The sequence below is a fragment of the Danio aesculapii genome, chromosome 23 (genome assembly GCF_903798145.1).
Source record: "Danio aesculapii chromosome 23, fDanAes4.1, whole genome shotgun sequence".
Taxonomy (NCBI): Eukaryota; Metazoa; Chordata; class Actinopteri; order Cypriniformes; family Danionidae; genus Danio; species Danio aesculapii.
This window is the reverse complement of record NC_079457.1, coordinates 20595543-20616553: the sequence shown is the minus strand read 5'-3', so window position 1 is coordinate 20616553 and position 21011 is coordinate 20595543. Positions and strand designations below refer to the sequence as shown.

The 21011-nt window shown below is 35.3% G+C and overlaps 1 protein-coding gene across 1 annotated transcript in view; it reads left to right on the top strand.

Annotated features, from left to right (window-relative positions):
* The window catches only part of lmbr1l (limb development membrane protein 1-like), a 28623-nt gene extending 8276 nt beyond the window's left edge, over window positions 1-20347 (top strand). Inside the window, exons 2-16 of the mRNA XM_056449035.1 lie at window positions 3577-3661; window positions 7471-7504; window positions 9399-9538; window positions 11076-11179; window positions 11278-11401; window positions 11511-11579; window positions 11743-11807; window positions 13686-13758; window positions 13920-14003; window positions 14082-14158; window positions 14245-14322; window positions 14757-14921; window positions 15073-15139; window positions 15468-15629; window positions 17926-20347. Of these exons, the coding sequence (XP_056305010.1) occupies window positions 3577-3661; window positions 7471-7504; window positions 9399-9538; window positions 11076-11179; window positions 11278-11401; window positions 11511-11579; window positions 11743-11807; window positions 13686-13758; window positions 13920-14003; window positions 14082-14158; window positions 14245-14322; window positions 14757-14921; window positions 15073-15139; window positions 15468-15629; window positions 17926-18011 (1413 nt within the window). The 3' untranslated portion in view covers window positions 18012-20347. The remainder of the gene's footprint in view (window positions 1-3576; window positions 3662-7470; window positions 7505-9398; window positions 9539-11075; window positions 11180-11277; window positions 11402-11510; window positions 11580-11742; window positions 11808-13685; window positions 13759-13919; window positions 14004-14081; window positions 14159-14244; window positions 14323-14756; window positions 14922-15072; window positions 15140-15467; window positions 15630-17925) is intronic.
* The last annotated feature ends 664 nt before the right edge of the window (window positions 20348-21011 follow it).

Below are 21011 nucleotides of genomic sequence, written 5' to 3'. Positions count from 1 at the left end.
TTCACTCGCCATCTGTCGCTGCTACTGTACCTTCGTTCTCGAATCTGTAATGTGGGTGTTCATTCATTACAAATTCAAGACTTCTAAGGACAGATGGATAAGACCAGTTAGTTTTTTCTTAGATTTTTCCTTTGGTTTTATTTATTTGCTTTAATATACTAAGACACAAAATGCAATATGTTTGTCGTAAATATGACATGTATTATTATGATCTCTTTGACCGGGACTGTCCTGTCACCAGTCTGTGTGCTATCACTAAGTACCAAATGTCCTTGATTAGGAGCTCTTATGTCACACAGCCATAAAGGCAATCTGCACTGCGCACAGCAGCATGTATCAGGGATAACGGAGCTGTGTTGGAGTGTGTTTCATGACCTCTGCTCCGGTACAGGTTTCCCTTTTTAACATGTCCTTGATAACCTAAATTGGCAACACATCCAAACAGCATCTCTTGTAGCTGCCTGCCTGTTCACGGTTGTGTTGCTCATATTTACTCCATGACTCATACTGCAGATCTCTGACAGAATGTATTTCATCTCTGACACTCTGCAAAGTGACAGTTACGCCCAGTATTATGTGAATGATTGTGATTTATTCATTGTGGAACATTGAAGAAAAGGTTTTGAAGAATGTTCCTGCTGAAATATTGTCTTGCATATGAGATTTGGGCGGAGATCATGGGTAGGGATCTTAAAGTGTCTGAAAGCATTGTAAGAGGAGATAGGGGTTTTTATATTGAAGAGAAAATACAATGTTTGTTTAGTTTGTCATATTAAATTCTGTATTAACTAACGCTTTAGAGTATTTATTTCATTATTATTAATACCCTTTTGTACTTTAAGGGAGGGCTGGGCTGATAAGCGATATTATATGGAATCGCGATAAAATTTGTGTCAATAACAATGATAAGCTCTAAACGTTTTTACTCCATTTTCAAGAGCAAATCACACAGAAATGTGCAACAGTATGAAACTTTAAGTGTGTTGATTTTAGAGATGTACCGAATTTTCGGCCGAAAATGTTATGCCATTTAATGGACCCTTTTGTGGCTTCAGTCATTGTTAGGAAACTCTGTAGCATTAACAACTTATATCGTAATGTATGTTGTTATCGTTCAATATGGAAAATGATTATTGAGTTTGCATTTTTTGCCATATTGCCCAGCTCTACTTTATAGGATATTCCCTTTTATGTGATGTGTAAAATAGCCGTTTCTGAATATAAAGCATCGGCAAAGATTCAAAGTGCAAAATAAGTGGAGATTTTGTGTTTCAAAAAAATAATTTATTCTGAATTTACACAATTCTGCAAAAGGCCAGTTTATTTTCTTTTTTTTTTTTTTTTGGCTGTCTGCTTTGACCTGCGGACACTATAACGCCTGGGGGAGTTTGGTTTATGTCATTGACAGGTTTAGAAGATATTGTTAACTGTGCTACAGCACTTTCAATGGACGAAAAGGACACCAATTTGAACTGATGCAGTAAAAACAAATTAATTGGTGCTGCTTACATCGTTGAATTTGCCAATTGCCAAGAAGATAAAATTCAAGTTTGAAAATTAGCAAAAGATTTCAACTCTTGTTGTAAACACAAGACTTGACACAGCAACCCAAGCCATCTGACCAATCAGATTAGACATGCAGGGATTGTTGCTTATACACCTAGTCACTTGAGTTTTTTTTTTTTCCCCGAATAGCAATCAAATAATGAAAAGGGCAGATTTAAATGCCCTCTGAAATGTATTGAAGACAGAATTTGACCACTTCAGTAGGTGGCCTATGAAGGATTCCAGAAAAACTGGACCGGTCTATATGTATCTGCTTGTTGAGACCACATATGTACATTTTCCTCCTCCAAAAATAAAAAACAAAATAAAAATGTGAAACAGGCTATATTACATAGTCTGATCTAACAGCACAAATGCAACGCACTACGCAAAGCCACAGATGACAGTCATGTAGAGCAGTGTTTCCCAACCCTGTTCCTGAAGGCACACCAACAGTACACATCTTAAACCTCTCCCTAATCAAACACACCTGAATCAACTTATTATAACATCAGAAGAGACTCCAACACCTGAAGTTAATAGGTCAGAAAAGGGAGACATCCAAAATATGTACTGTTGGTGTGCCTCCAGGAACAGGGTTGGGAAACACTGATGTAGAGGGAAAAAAACATTGACATGGACACAGGCATGACAAAGACATTGAGAGAGAAAAAATGATAGTAAAATAAAGAATATCCTTTATTTACACTGGCACAGTGTTTCGTTTTGGGAGTGTTTTATGTGAATGTTTTATGCACAAATGAATGTAAAACCATTAGAGTTTTGAGTAGTGTCTTGCACATATCTATACAGCAAAAATTGATTGTTTCATTTAGCCTATATTGACAGTAATTGTTGAGCCTGGTGCGCTTGAAACAATGATTTACTGAAACATAAGTAAGGTAGAAGGCCTTCTTTAAAAAAATCATTTGTATGCTAAATGAGGTGTATTGCTTAAGTTTCTGTAAAGATGTTTCTGTTACTGCTTAAGAAGCTTAAGTTAATGTAACTTGGGTAAATTTGCATATACCATGGGATTAAAAGAGTACATCTATATCCATTTATGTGGCCAAATGTTAACGGAGCCATTTTTACAAATCAGATGGTTATCCAATCAGATCCTTGAATCAACTGGTTCACACAGTGACTATGTTAACATGGACATCAGTAATCAAATGATTTGCCTTAATCTGAATAAGACATTAATATGATTAAGGTGTTTACATGAGTTGCTTTTTAAATGTTCCTTTCATGATCCAGTTTTTATGTTTTAATTATAGCACAATTCAATCAACACTCAATCCACATTTCCTCCAGAGCTCCATGTAATTTTGGGTGTTTCATTTTTACTAACTGCAGTTTGGCACTTTCACTGTCATTCAGAATCATTTCATGCATGCCCCTGTGACAAACGAGATATTGGATGCGCTTATGAACTGCTGGAAGAGTTGTTTAATGGGATTTTATACCACACGCTGTAAGGGAAAAAAACCTCCGCTTTTCGCAATGCAGGTGTCTGTGGTCATGCACCGACTCGGTAGATGCAGAGAATGGTGTCAAACAGCCGTTTGTTTATAGACTATCCTGTCGCAAAATGTGGCGAAAAGTCCTACACGACAGTAATAGTTTGGTTAAGGTGTTGAAATTAAAACATCTCTTTACTGCACTTCAATAATGCGACAAAAAAAATCAACATACTCCGACTACATGTCTTAATCAGATTTCTGTTTAGTTCGATTATGACTTAAATCAGATTAAATAAATCAAAAATTGTTGTTTAGATGGTAGACTCTTAATCAGAGTATAGTCTTAATCATATTAAAATCAGAGTATTAGTGTCCATGTAAACATACTCAGTGAGAGGAGAGAGATGATGCTGCACTGTTTTATGAGGACAAATTCTTACTTTAGAAAAACTTAACTAAAATACTAACCTTTTAAAAAAGATTTTAAAAAAGGAGGGTTTAAAATGTTCAAAATGATCAGCTACATGTTATAACCACTGATGTTCCTCTCTTTTGTGTCTTTCAGATTTGCGTGCTGCTTTTCATTTGCCTGTACATCTTGTCTCACTTCATTCTGACTCACTTTAAGAAGAGTGCTGAATTTGTCACTGGTAAGTTTACCGTCGTCCATCAGCAGTTGTTTGCCTTCGTGTTGTGCAGCTCTTCAAAACACACCTGTGATTTCGCTACAGCTGCACAGCATTTACACACCCTGGCTATTTGTTGGTCAGCTCGACCTGACATGGGTCACGCTCCTGTGCTTTCCGAAAATGCTTTGTTCGGCTGCCATACATGCAAAGAGGGTTTACTATTACTGTTTTTGATGAGTAGAGTAAGCTGTTGTCTAGATGTGAAAATGAAATCGTTTTCATTTAATGAGTCTATGGTTTTGATTGCAGCTGACAGTGCTTATGTAACATTGAGGGAGGGCTGCAGTGTGGATGAGGAATGTTCCCGTGAGATAAACATAGGCCCCCTGCCCGAACATTGCCTGAGGTTTCATAAGAGAGAACTACCTCATGTTTTGGTCTACACCCCGTAATTGAGCTCACCGCTCACTTATAATTCTGCTGTACCTGCTGTCAGTGGAAAATCTGGGCAGTGTGATTTATTTTTTCCTCTTTTTCTTGAGTCTGACATCTTAAAAACACACCAGGCTTGTTTAGACTGTGCTGAAAAATGATTCATTGGATTTACTAAATGTTTTTAAGGTAACTATTTGCAAAAAATGTATATGGGCTTAAACAAACAAATAAATTTGAACGTGACAATTTTATTTGTTTAAATTCAGCCCATATAAATTGTTTGCAACCAGTTACCTTTAAAAAATTTAGTAAATCCAATGAATAATTTTTTCATTTTGCTGAAAGATTGTTGAGAAGACATTGATTAGCACAACTTCTCTTGTATCCAGGGTTTCACTAAAAAATTTAATTCTCTCTATTACAATTTAATACCTTAAAGCAGGGGTGGGCAAACTCGGTCCTGGAGGGCCGGTGTCCTGCACAGTTTAGCTCCAACACTAATCAAACACACCTGAACAAGCTAATCAGTATCTGCAAGATCACTAGAAATCTATAAGCAGGTGTGTTTGATTAGAGTTGGAGCTAAACTGTGCAGGACACTGGCCCTCCAGGACCGAGTTTGCCCACCCCTGCCTTAAAGGGTAAGTTCAGCCAATAATAAAAAAAAATACTCCTCATTTACTCACCCTCAATTTTCTTTTCACAAAATAGTTTTGAAGATTGTTGGAAATGTTTAGTAACAAGAGAAGCATGAGTAAATGACAGGAGAATTCTCATTTTTGGGTGAACTGCCCCTTTAAAAAGGCGATAAATCAGAGCAGAATGTCTCCAATTTCAAGTCATGGCATAAAATGAATAGCTTTATCGGTATGTTTGTTTCCCAAAATGTATATCTAACATTATTAAATGAAGACAAATATAATTGAGATGCAAAATGAAGGAATTGTTTGCAGCAGATATTTTTTCTAGTTTTAACTTTAACTCATTTTGACCAGTTGCACAGAAGGCCACTTTTGTTGGATCTTTACATTTGCACTTGAACATTAGACAAAGAAATACTGCTAAAAAAACTGTGTAATAATGAGGATATTCAGTGAAATTTATTTCCATATGATAGTGCTTGATGAAAAATGAAGTGCTAGTACAACTCATTGTGCATTCACATTTAAAGAACATTGATATAATGCGCTCTCAATGGTTAACTTTAAATGATTACCTATATATTTATTTTTATTGATTTAAATTTCTTGATCTAATTGATTTAGGGCTGCACGATGTTGAAAAAACCTAACATTGTGATATTTAGTTTTTTTGCGATATATTACGATATACTTTATATTGTTATATTGTTGTACCATTTTGACTTTTGCTTCAATAAACTCCTAATTTGCTCCTTATTAATAGTTAGTTTAGGTATTGGGTAGGATTAGGAATGTAGCATAAGATCATACAGAACATGTGCTTTATAAGTACTAATAAGCAGCCAATATATCAATATTATGCATGCTAATAAGCATCTAGTTAATAGCGAGAATTGGTCCCTAAAGTGTTACCAAATGTATTCATTTTGATTGACTGGGATGATTCTGTAAGGGAATCATGCATAACGTGTAATAAACAAACTACAAGCATAGATAAATGCAACAAAGCAATGATAAAAGTGATATAAACAGTGCATGCATTATTGTTTTGTAAATGGAAAAATTACACTGCAAAGTCAGCTCAACATTGCTTAAATTTGCGACGTTATATATTGTTCAGCCCTAAATTGATCTTAATTTAACTCATTAAAGCCCTAGGACACAAATGTCTATATTCAAATCAATTCATCTTTATTTCTATAGCACTTCTACAATGTAAATTGTGTCAAATCAGTTTAACAGAGATGTTCTAATAAACTGAAACTGTGTCAGTTCAGTGTCAGTCCAGTCCAGAGTTAACGTTCAGTTCAGTGTGGTTTATTTTCACTGCTGAAAGTCCAAACACTGAAGAGCAAATCCATTGATGCACTGCTCAAACCAACCAAGCAAGCCAGTGGTGACAGTGGAAAGGAAGAAACCTCACCAACTGACGAAAGTGAAGGAAAAAAAAATACCTTGAAAGGAACCAGGCTCAGTTGTGCATAAAGCATTTCTCCTCTGGCCAAACTTCTTGTGCAGAGCTGCAGTCTAGGTGCCAGAGGCTGGAGAACCTATAGTCTATTGGTTTACATGAACAAAAAATCTCTAAATTTAGTGTTAAGAAAAGAATGTTTTCTGCAGTAGACACACGAGAGAAACATTCTAGCCAAACTATTGTCATTCATTTAGACACAAACAGTCATGTTTGTTGGAAGTCATTATCAGGATCTATTTATGTATTAACAGGTTGGAAAAACAGAACAAAAAACAAATAATAATAACTTTTTTGCAGGTATTTTAGAGTGAATTATATTACTATATATTTTTATTAATTTAAATTTAGGATAATTTAAGAGTATATACAATTAATCTCTTTTGATGTTATTGTTGTTCATTTTTTTTGTCGTTTTACTCTGACCTACATATATAAAGTTGAAGAAACACAGGGGAAATTGGTTTGGACTTAAAGCTGGGTCCCTGTGAGCACAGCTGCTGCTCTGGTCATCACAACCTTTAATAAACATCCATGTAGCACGTTTACATGATCAAAAATTCTAAATCAGTGCAGGGGAACATTCTGTGTTAGACTGACTTAAGAAACATTGTGTACCTAACATCCAGCCAAACCTCCACCGTTATGAATTTGATACATATGCTAATTAGTAGCACAAACATAATCACTACACAAGAATTTTTTGTCTTTTATGTCAACAAGGATTTGTTGTTGCCTAAATGCGCAGTAGTCCTTCAGGGTTACAGCTGTTTCTATAGCTGCATATTGTTTGTTTTGAAGGATATGTGCTGAAAACCTGTTTTGCATTAAGTTTGGAGCATTCCCAGGAAATGTCACACATTTCTACCCTGCAGCTCTGTCACACAGGGCATGTTTTGCTCCTCTCGCTTGAGAATATTTGAGGGTTGTTTTACAGTTTCTCTGTCTCATGTTCTCCATATATTCCTATTAGTGTGACCAATTCCTCTTCAAAAAATATCGTTGTCCTGTATGTGCAAAAACAAACCAACAACAAAAAATCCTAAATACATTCTGCTAGAAAACTCATGTTTAATTCACAGAATTGCTTCTAAGTGAATCCGGGTCACTGTGAATGCTTGTTTTCTTGTTTGGTTTAGTTTCAAGGCTGAACTGTGAGTCTAGACATGATAGTGTCTACATCAGGATAGCATTATAATGTAACTCCTATAATATAACTTTTTTTTTCTTTTTTTCTTCTTCTTGTTTTAATTACTCTCTAAAGCTTTTTTTTTTGCTCACAGATGACATTGAGGATGCCACTGTCAACAAAATTGCGTAAGTTGTCTTTACCTAAATTCAGTGTTTACTAGGGCTGCACAACATATTGTTTCATCATCGATATCGCAATATGATCATTTAGAATAGTCACATCGCAGGATTTGCAATGTTAAGGTTGTATTATTTATCATTTGCTTGTGTTTTTGATGTCTGTGATTCTATAATGATTTTAAAAACACTTAGGGATAAGAAATTGGACCATTTGATAGCTTTACTACAATTAATTTTATCAAATTATTTTTATTTTTATCATTCAATTACTGTACTTGAATACTGTTAGGATCGGAAAATAATAAAACACTTTATTTCAATTGTATCTTTTTTTTCTTGATTATATTTAGAGATTGTTACACATGAAAATACTCACAACACATGAAAATACTCACAACACATGCAAATACAGAAATGCACTGCAAATAGCACAGACCACAACAAATATGTGTCGGGGGACCCCAAAAAGTTTATAAATTGTTTATTAGATTTTATGGAGATGCAAATAGTAAACATTTATTCATCAGTCTCTAACTAAACATGTGCATGAAAATACTCATATCGCAATACATATCACAAAGTTAAAAAAATTGCAATGTTAGATTTTCCCAATATCGTGCAGCCCTAGTGTTTACCTTACTTTACATCAAGATTGTTAAAAAAATATTGGCTTTTGGTCCACTTGGTGACCAACTTTTAAACCAACTTGGTAGTTTGAATTAAATGTGAACGCAATACAGACCAAAGAACTCTAAACAAACCAAAAACAGGACATAATGTCAGAAGTTGAGACAATGCAGCAGGTAGAGTGCTCAATTATTTTTTCATTATAATTGCGTTGTTTAACATTAGTTTAAAAGGATTAAATAAAATGGATGCAAAATAAAAATTCTACAATCACATAAGATCAGAAGGTTCTGTCATAAAAATATTTTATTGTTCTGCATGTTTGGATTTAGGCATGGGCCGGTATAAGATTCTGACGATACGATAACCCTGGATAAAAATATCACGGTATCACTGTATTATGATTACAGCTCTAAAATAAATTCTTTTTAAATGTCTGGGTAAAAACAACTTTTCCCTCCATTGAACACAATATATTTTATTGAAAGAAACATTTAAAAATATTTTGGACCAGAAGCTTTTGATGTAGAGGTTCCTTTTCTGCTGGAGATATTGTTGCCCTAAAAAATGAAATAAAATAGTATTGAAAAACTTTAAAAACAACGTACTCATACTTTAGGGATGGAGAAAACTTTGGTTTTAAAACCTTGGCTTTCCAAACCGCGGTAAACCGGTTAAAACCGGTTATTGTCCCATGGCTATTTGGATTCGGTCTGAACGATGTAAATATGCTGTGCTAAATGATAAAGCATAGCTAAAAGTATCAATTTAATTAAATAATTTTTTTATGAATTAAACCATAAGAACGAAGATAACTAAAATACAAATATGCACATCACACACCCTAAATCTAGGCAGCAACATAAAATGGATGAAACAGATCTTTTCAAGCATTACTTTTGGCAAGATCAATCTGGCTCCATTCTGGTGTTTAACATTCCTTTTTTCTGTCCAATAAATTCCAGATGCATAAAATCAGCTCCCACCCTACTCTAGCACTTGACTATCTCATTCCACTCACAAACATGTCTCATTACAGCAGTCAAATGGTGCATTTCACACTAAAACTGAACCGCTAAGGACACCCAACTGCTTACTATCAAGGTTTTTTTTTTATTAGCTTGCCCTGAATGTTTGTAATTGGACAGTTTGCCCTTTGCTCTCCAGCGTGGCGTTTAACAACTCCCTCCCTTCACAGCTGGCACTCTGTCAAAGTAAAAGGCTGCAAAAACACCTCCTCACCCTTCTTTGTCTGTTTTTCCTCTCTCCGCAGGCTTTGGCTGTGCACATTCACACTCTCAGTGGCCGTGTGTGCAGTTCTGCTGCTGCCCATTTCCATCCTATCCAATGAAGTCCTGCTCACATTCCCTCACAGTTACTACATGCAATGGCTCAATGGCTCGCTCATCCGTGGTAAATGCACACATGCGCAAATAAATAATCAACATGTGGATTTGTGTCAGTGACAGACGTTTTCAATGAGAGTCAATAGAGTTGTCTGTCTAATCAATTACGTCTTTGTGGGGTGTTCCAGCAGTATTTTGTTGCCTAATCTGTACTGAAATTTTAATGTTTTTATTCCCGCAAGGACTTAGTGTGGGATCACATTGTGCGATCACATGTTGGGCATGGCAGCAAGTCTGGCAAAAGTGTATAAAATGCTGTAAATCCAAGACACAGATTTGATACTTTGGTATTTAGTTTGTTGGCATATACACTTTTCCCAATGATTTACACTGGACACAACCAGACCATGTACGCTGTTATTATAACAGATCACAATAGAATTAGCCAGGAAATCTCAGACCTGAGAAATAAACCGAATAAAAGCTTTAAGGCAGTACTCTAGTAGTTGAAGTTCATCCGACACATGATCGCCCCCTTGTGGTCCATCAGTTTGATATTCTTTGCATTCCAACAATTCTCCTGGTAATTTCATTGAATACACAACATATGAAATATTATAAGAGGGAACATAAATATGGTAAAATGTATTACTACAGTTAAAAATGTCTGTTTTTATTTACATTTTTAAAAAAGTACAAGTTATGCCTGGGATTTCAAAGCAAAATTTTTATCAGCATTTATTCCAGTCTTCAGTGTCACATAATCTTTCAGAAATCAATTGTTTGTTTTTTATTATACATAATATTTTTTATATAAAGCACAAAATGATTCTTTGTTGCTTAAACTCAAACCACATTTAAGAGAGATCAGATTTTTTTTGTCAAAGTGACAAAATTTGCTGTCATTTTTGTAATTTTGTGCTCTGAATTGATCATTTGAATATGAAAACGCACACACACACACACTTCTCTTTTATCATGCAGGTTTAAAACATTGCTTTTTACATTTGCTTACAGTTAAAGTCAGAATTATTAGCCCACCTATGAATTTTTTTTATCTTTTTTTTCATATTTCCCTAATGATGTTTAACAGAGCAAGGAAATTTTCACAGTATGTCTGATAGTATTTTTTCTTCTGGAGAAAGTCTTATTTGTTTTTATTTCAGTTAGAATAAAAGCAGTGTTTAATTTTTCAAAAATCATTTTAAGTTCAAAATTATTAGCCCCTTTAAGCTATATATTTTTTCTGCTAGTCTACAGAACAAACCATCGATATACAATAACTTGCCTAATTACCCTAACCTGCCTAGTTAACCTAATTAACCTAGTTAAGCCTTTAAATGTCACTTTAAGCTGTATAGAAGTGTCTTAAAAATAACTAGTCAAATAATATTTACTGTCATCATGGCAAAGATAAAATAAATCAGTTATTAGAAGTCAGTTATTAAAACTATTATGTTTAGAAATGTGTTGGACAAATTCTTTTATCTGTTAAGCAGAAATGGAGGAAAAAATAAACAGGGGGGCTAATAATTCTGACTTCAACTGTAAATGCAATAGAAGCTTTCATTTACTCATTCATGCTGTGTCTGTCTGTGTTTCAGGCTTGTGGAACCTAGTCTTCTTATTCTCCAATCTCTCTCTGGTGTTCCTCATGCCATTTGCCTACTTTTTTACTGAATCTGAAGGATTTGCTGGGTCCAAAAAGGTAAAGGGATGACATTAGTTTAACTAGACACATCTCTATCCAATCGGAATTCAGTGAGTGTTTGACATGCATTTGATTTGTGTGTTTTCCTCTAAAAGGGTGTGATGGCGCGGGTGTATGAGACTGCTGTGATGCTGCTGCTTCTTAGTCTGTTGGTGCTGGGCATTGTGTGGGTGGCATCAGCCCTTCTCCATCATAACACAGCCCGAGAGAGTCTTTATGGTGAGGGCTGCAATGGAATTTTTAGATACTCCTGTATATCCTGACAAGTTCAAGATAAATCTACAGGTTTAGTAACATTCGGCTGCTTTCCTGTTTTTTTTTTTTTCAGACCTGTGGGAATATTATCTGCCCTATCTTTATTCTGGAATCTCCCTTTTTGGAGTTCTGCTGCTTTTGTGTAAGTGTGTATTTGTTTGTAAGTTGGTTTTGGATTGTAGTTTTTAACTCATTTGACGTTTAATGTTCAGTCTGGTATTTTATTGCATTTAACTTCCTGTTCATGTTGATTTGTTGCATCTCATTTCCTTTTTTTTTTTTTTTTTTGCTTTGTTTTGTAACAGTGTGCACACCATTTGGGCTATCACGCATGTTTAGTGTCACTGGGAGCTTATTGGTCAAACCTCGGGTAGGTGGATACTAGTCAAAACTAAGGAAAGGCATCACAATCAAAGATGCCTCTAAGTTCCTTTGACATTTTCTCCTAAAATGAGCATTTTCTTAGGCTCCTGTTGAGTAATTTCCCTTTTATGGCAATTAATACGTTATTTTTATTGCATTTAGTATGAAATAAGTAAACATACATAAAGGAGTCTGAGAAAAATACTCATTTTAGATTAGATTTTCAGATGGCACTTAGAGGTCTTAGCATCTAAACTTTGTGTGTATTGTATGTATATGTTAGAGGTGTATGTTTTTGGCAAATGGGTCAAAATTATCGATTTTCATTTCGTCACCCTAGAATTATAAGGTTCTATCTGACATTTTTGTCAAAATTGAATTATTGACATATTATGAAAACTTATTCACATAATGGGATGTTTTTTTTTAATAAATTGTTTACATTTTAAGACTTTTTATTTAAAAAACAAATGTTACTCACATGCTGTTTGCTATGGAATGCAAAAACTTTAAAAATCATCTCAAAATCATTCAGAACGCAGATAGAACCTTATAATTCCAAGGTGACGATTTGTCATAAATCATTATAATATTATGTACAGGGCATATTACATGAAGATATTATGTACATTTCATACTGTTAATATATCAAAACTTTTGTTTAGTAATGTGCATTTTTTTGAAAACGTAAGCAAAAGAAACCTTTTTTAAATACTTTTATTGTTTCAGAAAAATGTGATGCATACATACTACTGTTACTAGTAACCAAATACCAATCAAAGAACACCGACCCCATCCCGACAGAACCATGAAAAAATATATATATACATAAAAAAATAAATAAATAAAATAAAATGTAAAAATAATAATGAAAAGGGCAATTTTGTAAAAAAAAACCAAAGCAAAAGAACATTAAGACAATGGCAGTTCAACACATATACATTCCAATAAAAGTGAAAAATATCTTAAAGTTAGTCATGCAAACACAGTGCACATTAAAACAATCACATTGTTTGCGATTACTAAACGCTCAGTCCATTCTTATCCAAAAAATGAAGGAAGAAGTCTTAAATCTTGTAAAATATGTGCGTTTTCTTTTTGATTTAGTCAGGCAATCTTTCCTTTGCTATACAAGAAGACATTTCCTTAATCCAGACTGAAAATAAAACCTTTCTAAATACTAAATCATCTTTATTTTATTTTAAGTATGCCATAAAATATTTCAGATTCTCATTTAACATGTTTTCTTGTTTTCTACAGTAAAATCAAAATCAAGTGTAGTAGTGCAACAGGCTTATGTCTGTTTGATTTTGTTTTGTAAACCAGCAATGCTGTTTAGTGTAAAACATTATTTAAAACAGTCTTTCTTACATGTCAAAATATGGTAAAAATATGGTTTAGCTTTTATTTAAACCCTCAAATTTCAATAGTTGTATCTCAGTCAAATATTGCTCTTTCATAACAAACCATACATTAATGGAAATCTTATTCGTTAACACAATTTCACATACAGTTTAACTTGTCCAGGATCACATATTTTAATGTAAAAACTTTTTTATGATTACCTATACATAATAGCATCATTCTTGCATGTCACATGACCCTTTAGAAATGAATCTAGTATGCTGATTTGGTCACAAAGAATCATTTGAGATGCTTCAAATTGTTTGTGTAAAGTGTGATTCATAGTGTGATTTCATTAGGATTATTGATCAAAATAAAATTGAAATGTCATTTTTTTGCAACATCATAAATATTTTAACAATTTAAAAAAATATTTTGATCCACATTTGTTGTACAAAAGCATTAATATTTTTTTCCAAATAAAAAACAAATCTATTTATAGGTAAACCAGAAGTGAGGTTAAATTTAGTCTTTTTTTCAGTTGTTGGAGAACTTGGAAGAGACCATGAACTGTGCAGTGTTTGAAGAGGCCTCTTTGTCCAGGAAGTTAAAAAGTGAGTGTCAGGATGTGTGAAAATCATGCTTGCTGCTTTTAAGGAAGTGGCCCCACATTATAAAGATTTATAGCTGTCATTGTCCAATGAATTTTTAAAAAACTAATTTGCTAGCATTGATTCCTAAACTCTGATACACTCTCTCTATTACACACCTCCAGGTTCCAACACATGCTGGATCAGTGCGCATTTAGAGGCCCTCAACAAAGAATTTTTGAGTGTCCAATCCAAACGCATTGCTTTGGGTACGAACATGCCTGTCAAACACATCTGTGTTACTATCTGGAAACTATCTCTTCATCCTGTTTATTCCTCAATTCTAGAGTTGCGGAAAAGAGCATCTCCTTGGCAGAGAAACCTAGTATACCCAGTGGCCATGCTGCTGCTTTTAGCTTTAACTGTAAGTACAAAACCTGCTGAATATAAAAAATATACTGTCTGCAGTAAAACAGTTTTTGTTAACTGGGAATAAATGGTCTGTCTTAGGCGGTGAGTGTGCTGATGGTGTGTTTCCATGTGCTCGAACTGCTTTTCGATGAGTCTGCTATGCCTAGAGGGATGGAGGTACGCAATTCAATATATATTTATCACTTAGCATTCAAACATTGACCTGTAAACTTAAATCCAAACATTTGATCAGAACTATATCCAGCATTTTTTAATTCTCAGTTTTTTTTCTGATCATGTAGCTCATTTGCAGTAATATTTGATAATAATTTCAGTCACGTTTTATTTTAAGGTACATTTCACGCTAATAATAAACCAATAACTAAGACTTTTAGCTCAACAAAGTACTAATATTTGCTGCTTATTAATAGCTAGTTAAGTAGTAGTTGGGTTTTAGGCATTGGATACAATTAGGGATGTAGAATAAGATCATACTTTATAACTACTAATAAAGAGCCAGTATCTTATTAAGCAAGTGGTTAATTATGGGAATTGGTACTGGAACTAAAGTGTTAACAAAAATTCATAATGGGTTATTTCTTCTGTATTAGGACCCTCATTTGGGCCTTGCCTCTTTCTCAATGCTGGGTTCTCTGGGAGCCGCGGTGCAGGTTGTCATTATCCTGTATCTGATGGTGTCTTCAGTCGTGGGCTTCTACAGTTCTCCACTCTTCACCGGTTTACTGCCACGTGCACAGGACACAACCCTCACACAGGTACAGATCTATCAAATTACTCAGAAAGCTGCTGTTGAGACAGCTGGATTTCTCATGTTCAGATGCAACATTACATAGACAACTTGAGTTGTTTTATTTTTTGTTTTTTAAAGTGCTATTGAAATTAATAAAAGTTAATGTCTCTTCACAGATAATCGGGAACTGTGTTTCACTTTTAATACTCAGTTCTGCACTGCCTGTTTTCTCTCGCACATTGGGTAAGTTCATTTTTGGTCCGTGTTAAAAAGCTTTTAGAAATCAAATGCATGTGTTTGTAATAACAGCCTGATTTGTTTGATTTATACTAAGATTTTCTACAAAAAAAATGTCTTTTCTGTACTAATTTTAAGGGAAAATGTTGCTCACCACACAGCATTCTTATTGGTGGTTGAAAATGTATTACATGTTTGATTTGTTTTTATAAATGGCTTTACATGACTGTTTAAGATATTTTGTTTGTCCACAAGAGGGCACTAGGTAGTAATAGGCACCACTGTTAATGAAAGTTTTAAAACCACTTCTCTTTTAAAATGTAATTACATGTAGGAATCACAAAGTTTGATCTACTTGGAGATTTTGGGCGGCATGACTGGCTTGGCAGTTTCCACATTGTGTTCCTGTACAATATGCTTTTTGCTGGACTCACATCTGCCTGCCTCATCAACACAGTCACATGGGCCTTGCAAAGAGAGCTCATCCGTGCCTTTGGTAAGCTGCTTATTTTTGTTTATTTTTTTATCACCATTATTGTCAGTGTGTTTCATGTATATAATAAATTTATTTCGTATGTATACATTATAAAATCATTCAAATGTATGTAGTCATGCAGATTTGTTTGTGTTTAACTTTTCCATAGCTCTAAATACACAGAAAGAGAGATGCACAGATATAATATATACATGATGCATGTAGATATATCATATACTGATTATATACAAAAAATACACATTTATATACAATTAAAATATATGTATAAAATACAGATCTATATTTATTAATTTTAATCAGTGACATATAAATAGATTTAAATATGTAAAAATACATTTTATTCTGTGCACTTAATAGTGTAAAATATTTATATATAAAGATGATACCCTTCAATTTTGTTTAGGCCAGTTTAATTAGTTTGTCTTTTTTAATGCTTCCATTTAACCACAATTCTAGTCTTAAAGGTTCTGTATGTACGTTTTTGACTCTTCTAATGCATAAAAATACCATAATATGTTTGCAGATATTTAAAAAGCATGGCAAGTGAACATTCTTGTTTATCTGGAAAACAATGCTTAAGTCAGATTGTCTGCTTTGAAAATGTCTGTTATGTGCCAGAACACTGTCTTTTTTTGGTTCTTTTAACCCGCCCACTGCCACTTTAGCTAATTAAATTTCAGCACCCTGGGTTGCCTTGGTGTAAAACAGCATATTTCATTCCCTCATTCAGAAAGGCTCTTAAAGCTTGCGTTCGTGACCAATATGTGACCTCCGGCGGACAGAAGCAGCTTCCGAAATGAGACGAAGATTCAGAGTTCCATGTGAGGTGGTTATTAATTAGCAAATAATATAAATCTTACGAGCCTAAACATTGGGTGTGCAGGTTACATTGTAACCACGTATCCTAACAACACTATATGTAATGAGATTTGAGGTGATAAGCAATTTGGCTGTTTGCACCAGACAAAACACGACAGAAATTTAAATACAGCCATTCAAAATCACAGAATATGTGAAGAAATGGTAGGGTTTATAATCTAATTAATACATATTAAACCTCTTTAACATGATTAAATGTACATGCTGAATCACTGATATGTGTTTGTTTGCATTATTTTACTGTTCTAAAGTTCAATTTCAGACGGTTTTTATTTTCAAGATCTGAGGTGAACTCTCTGCTTCTGCTTTCAGTAGTATGGCAATAAATGTCATGTAAAATGGTGTTCAAACTCACATTATTAGCTTTTAACACTGAATAAAGCACATGAGGTGTACCTGAGGTGATCACTGTCAGTTTTCTGCTGTTCAGCTGCAAGAAATAGAAGCTGTTTCTAATATATCAATTTGAGGTGTTGGTTACAACAAAAACGTATTTTAATATGGAAAATATGAACTCTATCGCATGCCGTTGCTTTTATTTAGAACGCGACTTAAGTCAGACTCGCTCCTCAATCAGGCAATCTGCGCTTGCGTTTGTTTTGATCCAGGAATGTAATACCTAGTTCAACCACTGGGTGTCAAACTTACATACTGCACCTTTAAGTTACATCAGTGACCACTGTTATTTTTCTTTTTTCAGTGGAACACTGCCAACAATTATCTCCACATATGTATATACATAAAATTTGTATTTTGTGTGCGTGTGTGTGTACATTCACAATACTAATTAAAATGTCTTACAGATGTACTTTAAGTCCTTTATTTTCAACATTAAACCACAAACTATACCGAGCCCAGAACATTCCTTTCGTAATGGTCAATTCTAACATTTATCTAAAGGAAAGCGTGTGAGGAGAAAGATTTGTGCGTGTACGCATTGTATCTAGAAAGGACAGGCGTGTGCGCTGCGCTGCCATTTGCCAGTGTTTGTAGTGGGTCTTTGGGTGAGGTGTTTCTCGCACAGGCCATGTTTCTCTATGGGTAGGTCTCTTTCCTCAGATAGAAAAAGCACAATTCTCTCAGGAAAGCGAGAGGGGACAGAAGGGGAGAAGGGGGTTCCTTGGGGACCTCAGGGCGTCAAACTCCTCCTGGAAGACACACGCCCATCGCCCTCCGCCAAACACAAACAGCACTCTTTAACACACACACACACACTCGCTCACACAGACCATCTTCAGATAGCATCTCTTTTTCTGTGCCTTTTGTTCTGTGATTGATTGATTTGGTTTCAACCCAAACATGGCCTGCCAAAATTACCTTTTCTGCCACTTGGATCAAGGTTATCCCTCTAATGTTGTTTACTTTACTCTTTTTTTTTTTTTTTTTTTTTTTTTTTTTTTTTTTCCCTTTTCTTCAGGTCTCCACAGACTCCCTCTGACTGTGTCTCGTTCAACAATCCCTCTCAAACTGCTCCTAGCCAACGGCCTCTCAAAGATTCATTGAACAGCTAATATCATTGGCTAACAAGGCCCTTTTCTGTCTGGAGAAGGATCAGGATCCCAGTCTGTGGCTTACTATTGGACCAGAGCATCCATTATTGGTAAACGCTCACCAAAGCTGTTTACAAAGGTTACCTGACTGATTTATATTGATGGATTCTGCAGGGACAGTTTTATGCGTTGTTTACTGCAATAATATTTATGCATATTACCGCTTTTTTAATTAAAAAAGGGATGTCAAATCACTGGACGCCTCAAACAACCGCCTTATAAAAAAATGAACAATGGTTTCAGAGGACTTTGACATGCGTCCAGACAGGAGAGCTATTTCAGAGGATGACATCACAGCCATGAGCGCGTTTCCTTTTCCTGGTGGTGGAATGAGAGTGTTGAGTTCTGTCCTGGTGGCCCCCCTACGCTTTCCCCTGGTATACCACTATTTTTAGTGTCATCCAACAAACCCTATGCTATGGGTGCTCATTGCACTGGCAAAGGAAGTCCAGTCTGGCTGGCTTCTTACTGAAGAACCTGAGAAAAGGGATGAAAGGGATGTTGGAGATAAGTAGTTCAACTGTTTTTCTAAAGTTAGGTTTTAAAATGTATGTTTAAAAAAAACGTCTGACAATGATTTCAAGCTTTAGGCCAAGAAAACTGTGAATGTGTTTAGGGATTTTTGTTCCCATTTTTTTTTATTATTTCATATGTGAATTTTTAATGTGCAATATTATATTGTAAACGTTGTATGTACAGTTATGCAAATCTAACTCGACTGCCTTCCAAAAATGGACCCTGCAGCCTTCCAGATCTAACATCTAGATCATAGGTCTCAAACTGGATTCCTGGAGGGCCGCAGCTCTGCACTGTTCTGCTCCAACCCTGATCAAACACAGCTGATTCAACTAATGAAGATGTTCAGGACTCTTTTGAACACCTCAATTATTTGGATCAGCTGTGCTTGATATAGTTGGAGCAAAACAGTGCAGAGCTGCGGCCCTCCAGGAATCCAGTTTGAGACCTATGATCTAGATGGAGCAATAAGGTCAAAGATTGGTTAGTTCATACATTTTGTAGGTTGAACTCTGTTAATAGACAATCAATCCAAATGATAATTTCCTGTTTCATAGAGACCACAGGGGCTGTAATTGATAAATGTGGATTTTTAAAAAAAAATCTAAGGTCACACTTTTTTTTGATGGTCTGTTTGTTGAATATAAGTTACATTGCATCTACATGCCAACTAATTCTCATTAGATTATAAGTAGACTGTTAAGTTGGGGTTAGGGTTAGTGTAAGTTGACATGCACTTGCAAAGTTTCTTATAGTGAGTTAAATGTCTGTTGAAGGAGCATATCAGCAGATATTAAGCAGACAGTCTACTAATACTCAAATGAACCATCAAAATAAAGCGTTACCAAATCTGATAACCACTCATTTTATATCAGGGGTGTCCAAACTGGGTCCTGGAGGGCCGGTGTCCTGCAGACTTTAGCTCCAACTTGCCTCAACACACCTGCATACGTTTCTAGAAAGCCTAGTAAGAGCTTGATTATCTAGCCCAGGTGTGTCGGATTGGGGTTGGAACTAAACTTTGCAGGACACCGGCCCTCCAGGACTGAGTTTGGACACCACTGTTTTATATGGTGCAGTATTTATAATGTACACTTTTTGTTTGTTTTTGATGATGATGACACTGTTTTTTCTTTTATATGATTCCGTTATTTATAGATTTTAGTTCTATGTCCTTCATGTGGTGGCCAGTAGAGGACAGTGTGCCACAAATGCATCATTACACAGGTTATTCCTTAACCATATTTTCCTAATATGATCACTGCATCAATCATAGCTAACTTTTCCTCACAGTTATCTAGCTTTAAGTCAAATAAGGATGTAATTAATTGCTTAAAGTAAAAATTTTGCCCTCATGTTGTTCCAAACCTATACGATTTCCTTATGTGTAGGCTGATACAAAGGAATGTTTTAAGTGCTTTGACCCCAAAGCAACCAGTTTTCATAAAGTTTTGGTACAACATGAGAATTATAGTGGGATATTCTGTGTCTTTTTCCATTCTCACGCATTTGCATAGCTCTGAAAAATTGATGGTTGATTATACCACGTTAGTGCATAATGTATGGATGTTTTTTACTATATTGTTAATGGAAAACTCTTTTGGGGAACAAAAAAAATAGCAAACGACTAATGTTTAGAAAAAGAAATTGTCAGCATTTTATTTGCTTGTATTCCCTAAAGCAAAGATAGCGACTCTGTGACAAACGGTTCCTCCTCACTTCCTTGATACGAGGTGAAAAGGACAATAAATATGTTTACACTTGTTTTTCCAACCTGTGCGTCATTTGTGAGTCATTTAAACCCCATTTTTGGTGCTGGATCTGCTAAGGACCTTTCCGTGGAGGTCAGCACACATTTCTTGGTGTCTGAGCACCTGACCACTGCTTTAATGGTGCCGTGGTGGTTATGTTTAGCTCTGGTGTTAGTGTGCTAGTCTGCGTCCATACATCTTCCCCCAGCTGTCCCCTCCGCCTGTAGCTGTCCGGCTTTAATCAGGGTCTTTATTTTGCCCCGGGTCTGTCAGCAGGCCCATAGAGACGCTGCTGCTGATCCGTCCTGTGCTTTCCCTTTACGGATGCCCATGGCAGATAAAAGACCTTCATCATCTGGAGACTGCAAGCTTCTCGCTTTCCCTCTTTCACCCCCCCTCCCACCTCTGTATCGTCCATCCTTTTTCCTTGTTGAGTGTTCATTTCCCTTTCCTTTTTTCTTTTCTCCTAAAGCAGAACAAAAAAATCCCGGCCTCTGATTATGATTGTCTGTCTTGATTTTTTTTTTTTTCTCCATTTCTTGTGCTCTTTGTTAAATGTCCTGATAGACCTAAATTGGGGGATTTGTTTATCCTTAAATTTCCTCTCTAAAACAGCAGAGTTTTAACTGGATATTTAGACAGTGGTTTTGTTTAACTTGATTAGTTAAGAAGCAAATGTTGAAATA